Here is a 14611-nt window from a genome sequence, read left to right on the forward strand (position 1 = left end):
CTCCTGATGACGTAATGACAAGATTACATACAGTAAATAAACAATCGTCCTAAATCAGCAATGCAATGCTTTATAATCGATGCTTGAATTCAAACAAAAAACAATGAGCAATGGGATTCGATCTTAAAATATTTTATGTAGCTCACAATGAACGCACCCGCTGAATCGCTCCTCAAATATGATCGTCCTGTGTTAATCCCGAAAAGTGCAGATAGAAAATCAGCAAAGGTGAGTAGTACCTGCTTTTACAAATACTCTTGGTTTATCAAAACATATTTTGATGACTATAAGAGAGATAGTTAACTCACAGGCTGGAAAGTGCAATAAATCAACTCTTGAGAAATCAAAGTGAGTAATTCAGTACCTGGTCAAATATAGAACAGCTGTCTTGTTTAATAATCCAACGAAAATGTTTTCAAAATAAAAATAACAATAGTATCTGTTATAGTCAAATAAAAACAAAGTAGAGCTGTTCAGAATAAATTAATAGTAATACTTTTCACTGACTCAGTATTATTCAAAATTGAAATGAAATCCCAGAGATAATAGTTTGGTCATTTCTTGTTGTGCATAAAAAACAGCAAAAAGATATTGGTGATTTCTGAATCTGTATTGTCAAATTGCAGCAACGAGAGTAGCAATAAATGGTTGTGGGGATTTCTGTAATCATACAAAGAATAGCAAAGGCAGACCTTTTTATTAAATAAAACAAAAACAATGTCAATAAACATAATTCTAAATACTGAGGCAAAGCACCCATACAAAATGTTTCCCCAAAACATTTTAAATTAAACATCTTTTAAAAAATGTAATATATGATCATACCTAAAACGTTTTTTTGTGCCCTTTTTGTCATTATTACTGATGTGACTCAGTTGTGCCCGCTCATTTCTGTGGGAGAAATGAACATTGGGAGGTGCCAAATTCCACGGGCTGTGTTTGGCTCCTGATCAGTACTTGTACCCAGTCCTGTCTGTCCCCTTTCGTCAGACCGTCTGCAAACCTCAGTTAAAACTAGGCAAGCCTCTTTTCGACCCTGACTCCCACCTGTCCCGTTTTTTTGCTCTCGTCTGTCCCCCGGCTTCAACCTGTTTTTGATCCTGACCACGTCTACTCTTCCGTCCTGGCTTTCGACCTCTTTTTGTCCCCGACCACGTCTTCTCTCCTATTCTGGTTTACGACTCGCTTCCGACCCCAAACACGTTTTTGCTCCCTGTCCCAGCTACTGACCCGTTTTTCCGTCCCCGACACCGCCATCGCTCGCCACGGAAGATCCACTTCCACGTTCGAAGCACCATCCGAGTACAAGAGTGACTTGCTTCCCGCGTCCCGCGAACACCGGATCGTGGCGCAGCCCTTTCTCTTTCCTCTAAAACTTGTTAGAAACGTAACGCAAGTGGGTCCTGTTTCCGTTCTGGTCCTGACAAGCATAAACATTTGATTCAAACAAAAACAAAAAAAAATTGCATGAAGTAATAATTAATCAGCTATATTTTCTGATTATAGCAAACGGCAGAAAACAGCTAGTTTTCATTTGGACTATTTTCACAATGCTAAAGCTGTTTTTCCAGCTCCAACTAATTTTGGTCTGACTTAGTACATGATCAAGTCAAGTCATGTCACGTTTATTTGTACAGCCCTTTATCACAAGGAGTCTCAAAGGGCTGCACAGAGCACAGATTATTCTACAGACTACAGTCTATTATGGCACCATCCCCTGATCTAAAACCTACATGAGGGCAAGAAAAACCTCAAAAACCTCAACATGAACGCACATGACAACAAAAACATTTGCCATGAAGTAAAACATCAACCATTTTATAAAGTGAATTATTTTGTTTTCATATGATTTGATTCAGGCACGTCCAGCAAAAATCATCAAGCCGAAACCTCAGCAGCCTGTCGATTCTTTGCTCCGTCACAGAAAATCCATCACAGCCACACTTGAAGAGATCAAGCAGAAAAATGAAGACATTCTCAATCTCATGTTTCCACCCAGGTAAATAATTATGAGTCCGTCACCTATTTACGTTACTGCATTTACGTTACTACATACGGTATTCCCTTTATTTGTGCTGTTAACATGTACTATAACCAACCGTATTAGGTGATTTCCCCCAAAGCATAAACCTTACTACTGCATACATGCACTTACCCTCATCCAGGCAATTTGGTGCCGCAAAGCACTGTGGGACTTGTAATACTGAGACGAATGATAAAAGCTAACTCCAGCTTATTCACTATATAACTTTGTGTTTTTTCTTAGTTCTCCTGGACATATCCATTTGTTTTGCTGCCCCAATGACAAAATTCCACAGTTGTATCAATCCATATGTAATGTAACTCCATGCTTCTAGCAAGCCGTGTACAAGCGCAACTTGTAAAAAGATGAGACTGTGAAGGTTTGGCACCTTCAGTCCCTCTTCTTCTCCAAGACGGAAGCATTACCTCATTTTCGACCCCGACCACGTTTGCTTTGCCGTCCCGGCTTGCGACCCGTTTTTGATTCCGGCCACGTTTTTGCTCTCCTGTCCCAGCTATCGACCTGTTTTTTCCGTCCTCGACACCGCCATCTCTCGCTCCGGAAGATCCACTTCCGTATTCGGAACACGATCCAATTGTGTGAGTGGCTTGCTTCCCGCGTCCAGCGAGTACCGGATCGCGGGCGCTGCCCTTCCTCTTTCTATCAATAAACTTGTGGTTAACGTTACGCAATGTTACGCATTTGGGTCCTGATTCCGTTCTGGTCGGGACAACCTCTTTAGTTTCCCTCGCAAGACTCCCTCTCAAGATCTCCCCAGGAGTTCCGGTCCCACGCTGCCTTCGCTCTCTTTTTTTTGTTGCTGTTAAAAAAACGCAAACCCCATACTCCCTATTGGGGTTTGATCGCGTCCCTTGTATTCCATTTAGTTTGTGTCTTGCATTTGAGCAGCAGTGGACCTCATTTTTGCAAGTAAAACAAGCATAGTGTCATGGTTGCCATGGCGCCAGCTGGAGCTCATTGACAGATTGGCTTTCCGTCTATTTAAGCTTAGTGCTCTCATTTTTCCTTTGTCAGTCCGTCAACGAACCTTTGCCCCGCAAGACGGGGGTTTTGACTCGGTCCTGTTTCCTGTTGGTATTCTCTGTCCGGTATTGTTTCTGTTTATTTCTGTCCTGTTTAATACCAGTTTCCAGTTTCGTTCCCATCTAGTTTGTGCTGTTCATTATTCTCTCCATTTTTCGTTTCCGTCTAGTTTGTCCTGTTTATTTTCGATATCCTGTTTCATTATCTATCCTGTATGTCCCGTCCTGTCCGGTATCAACCCCATCTGTCCGATATCAACTCGGGCAATTGGTACCTCTGGCTTCCTATCATTTCACGCCAGACTGCTGCCTAACGTGCAAGACCTCCCCATTTCCCGTAAAATAAAAGGCTTGTGTGAGTAACGTCACGCGCTTGGGTCCTGATCGTGTTGTTGTTCGTGACACATAGTAGCGAATTGATTTTGGGTATCAATATGAATGCAATCATCCTTTAGCACAGTCAAGTGTTAAATGTAGAAACCTCTATTTGTTAAATGATGTGACTCAGGCTCTTCTCCTGATTTGATTGCTTGCAAGCAGCCTGTATATGGGGTTATTCAGTTGTCACTAGGCATGTGAACTATTCATTCAAAATGCTCCAATCGGCTCTTTGGGGACAGAAGACTGTTCTTTAATTGGTTTGACTGTTCTGGCCCTTGTAAAGTGACACCGTAATTCCTCGAAGTTCCCAGTATTTATTTACAAAACCTATGTGCGATGAACCAAGGATGCAACAGTTGAACCACAAAACGGCAAGGAACTATTGTATTGTCGTTTCTCTGATCAGGAAATGGGAGGAGGCGAACAAAGAATGGGTTCAAAGAGTTTGCAACGAAGCTTCCACTCGTGTGGACGTGGTCAACCTGGAAGAAGAATTGGACAAGAAGCTCCTTCAAACGCGGGCCATGGAGACCGGAATCTGTCCGCTGAGACGGCAGTTATACACCGAGTGCTTCGGTAAGGTGTTTGCTTGGGAGAGAAATGGACTCTAGCTATATTATTCAAGAGATAAGAAAACAATCACCTTTGACATTCTTTTTGGAGAGTCCGGGGAGCAGGGAATTACAATAATCCACTTCATTTTTCGTCCTTCAGATGAGCTGATCAGGCAAGTGGTTCTCATCTGCGCCGAGAGGGGTCTCATGTTGCTTCGAGTAAGAGACGAAATCCAAATGACCATCGCGGCTTATCAGAACTTTTACGAAAGCAGTATGGTTTTTGGCGTGAGGAAAGCGCTGCATGATGAACAAGACAAGGTGGCTCTAAAGGAAAGAGTAAGTAAGGGGGAAGTATAAAACACAACATTGAGCAAATTCTGATTTGGGGTGATATTTCAGGACTGATCTAAAAAGTGCCTAGTAGCCTTTCCAGGTAAATATTTAATAATAACTATGTCAGGACCAGAACGGAGACAGGACCCACTTGCGTTACGTTTTATTAGAAGAAAGGAAAGGGTTGCCCCCACGATCCAGTGATCGCAGGGCGCGGGAAGCAGGTCGCTCTGAACGCGGAAGTGGGACTTCCGTGGCGAGCGATGGCGGTGTTAGGAACGGAAAAACGGGTCAGTAGCCGGGAAAGAAGAGCAGAAACGTGGTCACGGTCGTAAGCGAGTCGTAAGCCAGGAAAGGAGAGTAGACGTGATCGGGGACCAAATAGGTCGAAAGCCGGGGCGGGAAAGTAGACGTGGTCAGGATCAAAAACGGGTCGAAGCCGGGGGACAGACAGGAGTAAAAAACAGGTGGGAGTCAGGGTCGAAAAAGGTTTGCTTAGTGTTAACTGAGGTCCGCAGACGGACTGACAAAAGGGGACAGATGGGAATGGGTTTAAATAGGGACAGAGAGCCAATCAGAGTCCAAGGCAGTTGGCGCCAAAGGAGCGAACACAGGTGATGCATATCGGTAATGTAATCATGAGAAACTAATATTTTAATTTGCATTGAAATTCAATTAAATTAATTCCATTCATATTTAATTTTGTTTTATTTAATTAAATCATTATTCTTTTAAAACATTTGTATCAAATTTGTTTTACTTTATCTTATTTTAAATACATTCTTTTTAACTTCATTTTTTAAAAATAACTTAAATAATCGAAAATTAAAATTTGTTTTTTATATATTTTTTCCAATCAATTAGTCATTTTCAATTTATATTATTTTTTATTTCATTTTTTCACTCATTTATTGTTTAGTTGCTTATCCTCACAGGGATTGCAGTTAATCCCATTCAATGAATCGATTATTATTTTTTATTAGAATAAATATACCGGTTTATTAAAACTACACAGTGATTACATTCTAGGCTTATCCCTCCCAATAAGTGTTTGAAAAAAATAAATTTCTAAAGGCCAAATATTTGTGGTATATTGCAATCACAATAAGACAGTTTTTTTTCCCCAATTTTCATTTCATTATTCAATTATCATTATGAAAGAAATATTTATCAAAAATAAACAAAACCACTCGACCAGTTAAGCCCTTCACTTAAGTTTAATAATTTATTGAGTTTTTATCATTCCTCCATACTATGGAGTTAACATAAATATATATTTACATTTATGCTATTGATGAAACCGCAGTAAATCAAAAACAATTAAAATAAAAGGTAATTAATTCTTACAAATAAAAATGGAATGAAATACGTATTATTGATACGTTTTGATATTCATCAGATGGATGAAAACATATGAAAAGGTGTTTAAAGAAGGTCAAAGTTCACCTCCAAAGGCTGATTTACATTCAAGAATAATTCTAAAACGTCACAGAAGTAAGTGGATGTACTAAATCCTTTTTCCCCCTCGTTTTAATCATTTCTAGATTTCAGATTTGGAGAATTTAAAAGAGGAACTTATGCATAAACTGGATCTCCAGAAAAAGAAACGCATGGACGTGCAAAAAACTGCAGCTGAAAAACAGCAAGCGCAGGAAAAAGATCGCACAGAGGAGATTCAGACTTTGAGAAAAAACAACCAGCAGCTCAAGGTCGGGAATCACCATTACCCCAAAATGTTTCTCACTACCTTAACATTTATTCTTCTCTTTAGGTCCAACTGGAAGGGCTCTTCATGGCGAAGAAGTGATTTCATGTCCGTGGATCAAATGTTCCTCTCAATCCAATTTCTTCTATACATAATGTATATATAAGTCTGTATCCCGGTTAGAATAAAAAAATGCAATTTGTTGCATGCATAAATAGCCTTTGAAAGGCAAAGGTCTGCAAAAAACAGCAGATTTGATCATTTGATCTCTTTAATTTATATATGGAATTCTCTATTTTATTATTATGTTTATTCGGGGATGTGCGATAATTATCAGGCCAATAGTTGTCAAACAGTAAGCGCCAAATATGGCCTCTCAGTTATTGGCCTGATAAATAATATCCATTATCCATTATCTGCACCGCTTATCCTCAGTAGGGTCACGGGGGTGCTGGAGCCCATCCCAGCTATCTTCGGGCAGTGGGCAGGGGACACCCTGAACTGGTTGTCAGCCAGTCGCAAGGCACACAGGGACAGACAACCATCCGCTCGCTCATTCACACCTAGGGACAATTTGGACCGGCCAATTAACCTGACATGCATGTTTTTTGGAATGTGGGAGGAAACCGGAGTGCCCGGAGGAAACCCGCACAAGCACAGAGAGAACATGCAAACTTCATACAGGGGGTATGATCTCATGACCTCAGAACTGTGCCGCACACGCGCTAACCACTGCTCTGCCGTGCTGCCCTGATAAATAATACAGACCCCATAATTACTCACTTTATTAGCCTACACCACATTTGATAAAGATTCTTCGCATTTACTTTCCTCAATATATTATATTTTGATTTTCTATTAAAGTATTAGCACAACTTGTTCGTGTCTCCTCTCAACCTCTTCATAAAGTGACGAGGCACTGGAGACGCTTGGCCAAGATCAGTCACATGGTTTAAGTCAAGTCATGTTCATTTATATAGCCCTTAATAACAAGGAGTCTCAAAGACACAGACGATTGCAAACCACAGACTATTATGACCTCATCCCCTGATCTAAAACCTACATGATGGCAAAGAAAAACTCAAAACCTTCAACATGAGGAAAATGAAGAAACCTTGAGAGGGGACCGCACATGAGGTCATCCCCCTTCCAGGATGACCAGGCGGCAATGGATGTTGCATTTACAAACAGAATGTACTTGTTGGAAAAATTCAAAGAATGTACGTCCACCCATTACCTGCGCCACTTATCCTCAGTAGGGTGGCGGGGGTGCCAGAGCCCTTCCCAGCTATCTTCGCCAGTGGGCAGTGGACACCCTGGACTGGTTTCCAGCCAGTCGCAGGGCACACAGAGACGGGCAATCAGTTATCTGCATCAGTCTCAAGAAGCAAGATTTTATCAGTTATCTTGTTGATAAGAAATACATTTATCATGCAATCGCTGATATGTATTGTTTACATTGACTCAACTCAGTTAATTCAAAGGGACAGTATGTAACATTTTGTGCCTCTTATGTGAATTTTTTATTTAAAAAAAAATCATAAGTTGAGAAATTTTAATTTATTTTACATGATTACCTCATGTGGAGTCCCTTCTCAAGGTTTCATTTTCCTTATGTTGAGGTTTTTGAGTTTTTCCTTGCCCTCATGTAGGATTTAGATCAGGGGGTGGTGTCATAATAGTCTGTAGTTTGCAATAATATGTGGCCTGTGCATCCCTTTGAGACTCTTTGTGATTAAGGGTGTCTCAAATAAACAGGACTTGACATAGTGGAATCCCTAGATTCCTACCTAAGGTTGCTGCTATGTTTGTCGTCTTGCTGCTTGCTGTGGCGCTGGTTTTCGTCTGCATTGGACAACAGTGCCATCTAGTGGTCAAATATTACACACTGGGACTTTAAGAAGGGTTTCCACTTATGGTTTAATGTTTGCGACTAACTCTTATGTTCTTAATGTAAATTATGGTAAAAATAACAAGTATTTTTTTTTTATTAATACCACCGGCTAAGCGGGGAATAGGAGCTGAATATATAAAAACCCACCCAGACAAATAATACATGCAACAGAATCACTTTTTAATAACAGCCAGAGATGTATAATAGGAAACTAAAAACAACCGTCACATCAAAAACGAGTTGAAAACACATTCCACAATTTGTCCTTTCGCCACAGTGCAACTTTACTAGCGAAAAAAAAACTATCGTTTTTTTCACCGCTACAACCAGTGTGCTTACTTGACAATAAATTAACAATAAATACATCTTTTTACAAGTATTTTCAACATGTAACGGTAGGTATGAACTCCAGATGGAAAAGCCATCAAACGAAAATGTAAACAGTGTACATATGTTTGGTCAAGAGGTTTTGGGAGGGATTTGGGGGCTGAGCCTAACGGAAAGTTGAGCAAAAAGTAGCAGAGCGGAAAGGATTTACACGGGTTTAAAAGCAATATTTTTGCTTGCATCGAGTTGGATTTGAAAAGATTGCATCTTCTAGAAAAAAATTGAAAACTCAAGCACCCAAAGGGCATTTTGTATATAGTGCAGTGCTAACGCTAACTTAGCATCGTCCAGGCTTATCGCTGATTTGTTTTAAATCAACAGTGATCGTACCAAGAGTAATAATGGTAAGGCATTTATCATTTGTGTTTTTCTTTATACAAATGTAATGCTAGAATATAGAACATTAAAAGTTAAAATGAATTTCAAATTGACTATGTTTACACGCAGGCAATAGTCCGATTGAAAACAGAAATTGAGAGGGTGCAAAACCTGTAGTGAGTACCACTGGCAAAATTTTGGATATTTCGAATAATCCGATTGAAACTTTTATATGCCTAGAGGCAAACATATACACAGGGTTATTATATACAACTCTCTTTTATTGTATACAACTCACTCACTAAAATCAAGTACTGTGCTTGTTTCTTCTGCGTTACAAAAGCTAGCTCCATTGTCACGCAAATTTGCAAGGAGTGATCGGAAAGTGGATTTCCAAAAGCATAGGCTTATAATATATGTAACTGGATACAATTGCTCCATCCAATATATATGTACAATAGGAATTTTGCAGCGGGGGAAGATATTAAAACATAAAAAAGGAGAAAGTAAAAAGATAGAAAGAAACTACAAAAAAAGAAACAAATAAAGAGAGAAGGAAAGTTAAGAGAGACAAGGAAAGAGGAAAATCAAGAGAAAAAGGGAAAAAATGAGAAGAGAAAATGAGAGAGCGAGAGAGAGAGTGAGCAAGAGAAAGAATTGGAAAAAAGAGAAAGATAGCGTAAAAAGGAAAGAGAAAAATCAAGAGAAAAAAAGAAATGAGAGAAAGCAAGAAAAAAATAAGACGGAGAAAAAGAGAGAAAGAAAGAGAGATAGAAAAGGGAATAGATTAAGACAGTGAGAAGAAAAAAAAGAAAATAGGAAGAGAGACAAAGAGAAGAAATAGAGCTCCAGTTGTGAGTGGGACCTGGGTTTGGTGTCATCATCCATCCATCAGTTATCTGCACCGCTTATCCTCAGCAGGGTCGCGGGGGCGGCGGAGCCCATCCCAGCTGGTTGCCAGCCAGTCACTCTCTCATTCACACCTAGGGACAATTTGGACCGGCCAATTAACCTGACATGCATGTTTTTTTTGGAATGTGGGAGGACACCGCATTGCCCGGAGGAAACCCACGCAAGCACAGAGAGAACATGCAAACTCCCCATGGGAAGGTTTGATCCCCTGACCTCAGAAATGTGCCATTTTTCTCTAGCGCAGGGGTCTCCAACCTTTTTCAAGCTGAGATTTATGTTTTGTTACCAATTAGCGCACAGGGCACCCAGTTTTATATGCATTTCTAAAATAACAACTGATCATGTTGTAACTATATTGTTATTACTAAGAAGGTTATTGGAAGTATTGTTAAATAGACTTAGTCAATCACTTAAAAAAATCGTTTTACAACAATGGTGAGCTATTTTCAGAACAGGTTAGGGCACCATAGCTGTCCTTAGGGGGCAGTGTTGTGCCTGCGGCAACACATTGAAGACCCCTGTGCCACCTTTGGTTTACGTGACGGATATCCTGGTATTCTTCCGTTTCCAATGGGATTATGGCCTGCATGCGAACTGTAACGAATTACGACGTAACAGGATAGGTCCCTCAAATAAAAGAGGCAGGATCAAGGAATGCCCTCCTTCCTCTGGCAGCACTGCGACGGCGGGACGGCCCAATCGTACACGTACGAGAGCCGCAACCTCACCTCCTCCTTGCACAACCTTCCGTCCCTCTGCAGCGTCTGGTGCTTCTCCAGCATGTCCTCCAAACTCTGCTTATGCGTCACCAAGTACTTATTATGGCAGCCGCGGGATTTGTATTCCGTGTCGAAGCGCGGGTCGTGCGTTCGCCGGACGTCCAGCGGCGCCAGCCACGCCCCCAAAGAAACGTCCTCGCTCTGCCACGTCTTCAAATACCCCGCGTTAAGGTGCACATAGCGCACCAGGTCAGACGACAGGACGTACCCGCCGCCCAAAGCGTACGGGAGATAGAAGTCACACAGCTCCCAATCGCTTTCCCGCCACTTCCCCGCCGTCTTCACTCTACCTCGCCCCGAGAAGAACCCCCAGTAAAACCGGGCGGGTTCTTTTCCTCGCAGTTCTTCTTTAAGAAGATCCAAACGGGCGAAAGTGTCATCGTCTGCTTTGAAAACGAATCGAAAGTCCACGTTTTGGTCCAGCCAGGAGTACATGTGCAGCAGCTTCATGGTCAAGTTCTCGTAGGAATCTTTTAAATCAGGCAGCAGGAGGAGGTCCTTGTGTCGCCCCTGCTCCACATGGAGGTTCTGGAGGTCTTCGTTGGGAAGCCCCAGAGTTCCGACCGCGAACATGGCCAGGACTTCAGAGTCCCGTTTGGAGAGCCAGGTGCTCCGGATGATGCTCCTGCGCTCGGTGTACTTCGGCCCCGTGGTGATGAGGACCACGAGGAACGCCGAGGTGTCTTTGGATGAGGGGGACCGATCACGCTGATCCGGGCGGGGAAGCAGAGCTCTGGCGCGGGGCGCTAAACCCGGCGGGTCGGCGTGCCCCTGCTTCAAGGTTTCCGAGGTGCATTTGGCCAAGAAGACTAAGACCACGGCAAAGGTGCACACGCTGCATAGGAACAGCGCCGTCTTGTGCCGGCACACCAGGCGGACCAAATTCATTCTGCTGGGCCTGTTGTACACGACAAAAAAGGGGATTTACAGATGTATACTTGAGGATATTTTTCTTTAATACGGTAGTCGCCGGGGTACAGCGCCCCCACCTTATGACGCTTTCACTTTAGGGCCTGGAATAATATGTTTTTTAGCTTCTTTCTTGGCATTTCCCCCACGATACATCTATAACTACTATACGACTATTTAGCCTGTTCACAAACTTATGAAATTACAATTTAATTACGTCTGTAAGATACCTGTCTGCTATTTGTCGATTGTCAAAAAAATCCTGGTCAAAAAATTATAACATGCTTTTGGCTGAACTACCTCCCACAATGCCTTTCTCTTTCTTCAGTCAGTTCAAACATCCGCGTGCTTCGAAAAGACTGTGCCTAAGCAATGTGTTTCGCCTTGTGGTATAAATAGAGTGGTCTTAAGCGCCCTCTAGAGTCCAACAGGTGGATTGGTTTGGAAAAGAAAGTGACCGCAGCAGAAACACGGAGATTATAGCACTACAGAAGCACGGCGTTACACACTGTGAAAGATTCCTCATTTGTCGTCGGACAATTATTGTCTCTATGACACAGATTGGATATACTGTTTTTGTTTATAATAGGATTTTGTACACATTTACATAAGAGTTTTTGCTGAGCACAAAATGATTGTTTTAGTTAGAAACCTAACAGCACCATTTTTTTTACATTTTTGTCCCAGTTTTAAGAGCTTTTAAGGGTAATAGTCGAGGCCATTGCCCGAATAAACAGCAATCACAAAGAAAATAAGTCCAGTTATTCGGGACCTCGTTCGCTAGTTGTCTAGTTCGCCAAATAGATAAAACTTGGGAGCGAGGGCAGCATACAATGCAATACTTTATTTTTGAAGAAAAAATATGATAACCATAGAAACAAAGCTTGCGTTATCAAGGAATATGAAGAAGACACACAAATGATTAACCTTTGCTTGGTTGCATGGCCGTAACCAATTGACTGTAGGGACTATGATCTAAAATGAGGAGGCAATTAAAGTAAAACAACAAAGTCACTTCAAACCTGCTGTTGCCGTATCTTCCCCACTTCTTCATCCACCCGCTGCTCCATTCGACCAGCTTATATTACACATAAGTAAGACTTACTATGTACTATGTACTCCGGCGCTTCGTCACTCTTTCTTCTGCTGGGCCTTAGTGCTGCTTTTGACACTGTGGACAATTATATCTTACTAGAACGGTTGGAAAAATGGATTGGTCTCTCAGGAACTGTCCTCTTATGGTTCAGATGCTACCTCTCAGATAGGACGCACAGTGTTAAATATGGTGAAATGACATCTGAGCCCTTTAGTGTTACCTGAGGTGCTCCGCAGGGTTCAGTACTTGTCCCCCTTCTTTTCAGCAGTTAGCAGTTGCTTCCATTGGGTGATATTATTCGCAAGTATAAAATCAGTTTCCCTTGCTACGCAGATGACATTCAAGTATACTATGTAATTGTTATTGATGTTTTTATCTGGGCTACTGGCAGTTTGGAACATAATAGCTATATAATACTGTACACTGTAGATCTCTATCCACTGCTATTGGTCAATTACCCCCCGACACCTCGGAACAGATAATTGTCGAATTCTTCGGGTCTAATGTGCGATTGAATGGGCTGTCAGTGCCAATTTGTGTCACAGTCACAATAATTTGTTATCGACTAACTTTTATGTAGGAATCCCCTTTTTGTTATAATTCTAAACATTTTTTCATACACTGAGTATTTGCAGGAATTATGGTTCATGTGGCAAGTAAAATAAGTTACATTTCGAGATAAATAATAAAATTAATTTTGCTGCAAGGAACCAATTTCGTCATGCAAACACTTTCGATGAAAATAATGGAATTACCTGTGCAGGGAAGTGGCGATTTTGGGTGATGCAAGTTGATCCAAGACAGGCCGTTGCAAGCTTCGTTAACGTTGACTACCGAAACCAGACGCGGAGTATACTAAAGCATCCCTCTCGATTCAAAATAAAAACGTGCATCGTACAAGAATGAGATGAAAAGAAAAGGTGCAGAAATATGGCTTAAACCCTAGGAGGATGCATAGACGTGGTAGTTTTCATATTTCCTATGAAATAATGGGGGAAAACCCGGAAACGTTGCCCCGGAAATGCTTAAAATAAGACGTAGTGACATTACTTTAAAAAAAAAAAATATCGTGAGAGTTTCATTTATTCAAAGGATATGTAAAACTGGAACCCAAAGACACAATAATTATATTTTTGTTTAAATAAAGAACAACGTTAACGCTTCCTTTAATTGGATGTGCGCGGTAGTATGCTCATCGTGCTTCAGATTTGCAAGATTACCTTGACGGATGCGATGACGTGTTGTTGCGTTTTGACCAGGGGTATCTGCTACATTATAAGATATAAAAATGCAACACTTAATTTAAATGTCATTGTTTGTAAATTCTTGAATCTACGTTTTTCATATTGATAGGTTACCCGTTACCAAGATGCTGCACCAGTTCCTTGACTTTGTTTTCGAAAATGAATATTCTTTTTGTTTTGTTTATCTTGTCCCCCCCAATGTTTTTAGATAATAATAATTTTTACTATTTTAATTATTAAATATTCCAAATAAAATAAATCAGAAGAAATATATTTTGATGGTTGTAATACTTTGCGCTATTGAAATTGACAAACGGAAGCCTACTTAACTATTTCCTGTTTCCATGTTAGCCGGAAAGATGACCTCCGTATTTTAGAACACTAAAATGTCTCTATTTACCTAAAACATGAGCACTTAAACACTGAATTTAATTTTAGCCCGACGGGTTTATCTGCTAAATCGTTGTTCTTATCGTAGACGGCTTGTGACGAAAGATGACAGCCGAGAGAAAGCGACGACATCCCGGGCCATGCCTACTGGCACTCGCCATCTTCCTGCTGTTTTTTACTGAACATTTGGTCGAAACAACGTCGAGATTTGATCCTTATAACGTTTTGGGTGTCAGCAGGAGTGCAAGCCAAGCAGAAGTAAAAAAGGCATATAAAAACCTTGTCAAAGAATGGTAAGTCATCTTCATTCAAACAAAAGTCGTGCTTGTTACTCCAGCAATTCCACTTGCCCTTATATGGGCTTTCCGCATTTTAAATGGGTTTCTTTTCACAGGCATCCGGACAAGAATAAAAACCCAATTGCTGAAGATATGTTTATCAAAGTTTCAAAGTCGTATGAGGTATGTGTTAAAATAAACTGCCACATTGTTGAATTTTGACGACACCTTATTTCAAAATGAGTGATGTAATGACGCAAACATACGTAGTTTCTGTGTTTCACTTTTGACATCAAAGCCTGATTTAACTCATGACACCCTTCAAACTCAACATATTATTGTGCTTTGTTTTGCTTCAAATT

General features: G+C 40.9%; 3 protein-coding genes across 5 annotated transcripts in view; 2 read left to right on the forward strand and 1 right to left on the reverse strand.

The window, feature by feature from the left end:
* Positions 1-9240, forward strand: LOC148363795 (axonemal dynein light intermediate polypeptide 1-like). Its single transcript, XM_088337844.1, has 6 exons — positions 1-228; positions 1860-1999; positions 3854-4023; positions 4162-4340; positions 5882-6046; positions 6109-9240. The coding sequence occupies exons 1-6, from the start codon at positions 148-150 to the stop codon at positions 6142-6144; spliced, it is 771 nt and encodes a 256-aa protein (XP_088193970.1). The 5' UTR covers positions 1-147; the 3' UTR covers positions 6145-9240.
* On the reverse strand, positions 8096-14457 carry b3galt6 (beta-1,3-galactosyltransferase 6). 3 transcript variants are annotated; one of them, XM_088337842.1, is made up of 3 exons: positions 13093-14457; positions 12347-12412; positions 8096-11230 (listed from the first exon to the last, which is right to left on the reverse strand). In XM_088337842.1, exon 3 carries the CDS (start codon positions 11218-11220, stop codon positions 10201-10203), a length of 1020 nt encoding a protein of 339 aa, XP_088193968.1. In that variant the 5' UTR covers positions 11221-11230; positions 12347-12412; positions 13093-14457; the 3' UTR covers positions 8096-10200. The 3 variants fall into 3 exon arrangements, with proteins under 3 accessions (XP_088193968.1, XP_088193966.1, XP_088193967.1); XM_088337840.1 differs by lacking the exon at positions 12347-12412 and having other exon boundaries at positions 14251-14457; XM_088337841.1 differs by lacking the exon at positions 12347-12412 and having other exon boundaries at positions 13093-14456.
* Positions 13911-14611, forward strand: part of LOC148363797 (dnaJ homolog subfamily C member 16-like) — a 15723-nt gene continuing 15022 nt past the window's right edge. Inside the window, exons 1-2 of the mRNA XM_088337837.1 lie at positions 13911-14264; positions 14366-14432. Coding sequence (XP_088193963.1) covers positions 14077-14264; positions 14366-14432 — 255 coding nt within the window. The 5' untranslated portion in view covers positions 13911-14076. The remainder of the gene's footprint in view (positions 14265-14365; positions 14433-14611) is intronic.

The sequence above is a fragment of the Urocampus carinirostris genome, chromosome 6 (assembly GCF_059441175.1).
Source record: "Urocampus carinirostris isolate Australia breed hairy pipefish chromosome 6, RoL_Ucar_1.0, whole genome shotgun sequence".
Taxonomy (NCBI): Eukaryota; Metazoa; Chordata; class Actinopteri; order Syngnathiformes; family Syngnathidae; genus Urocampus; species Urocampus carinirostris.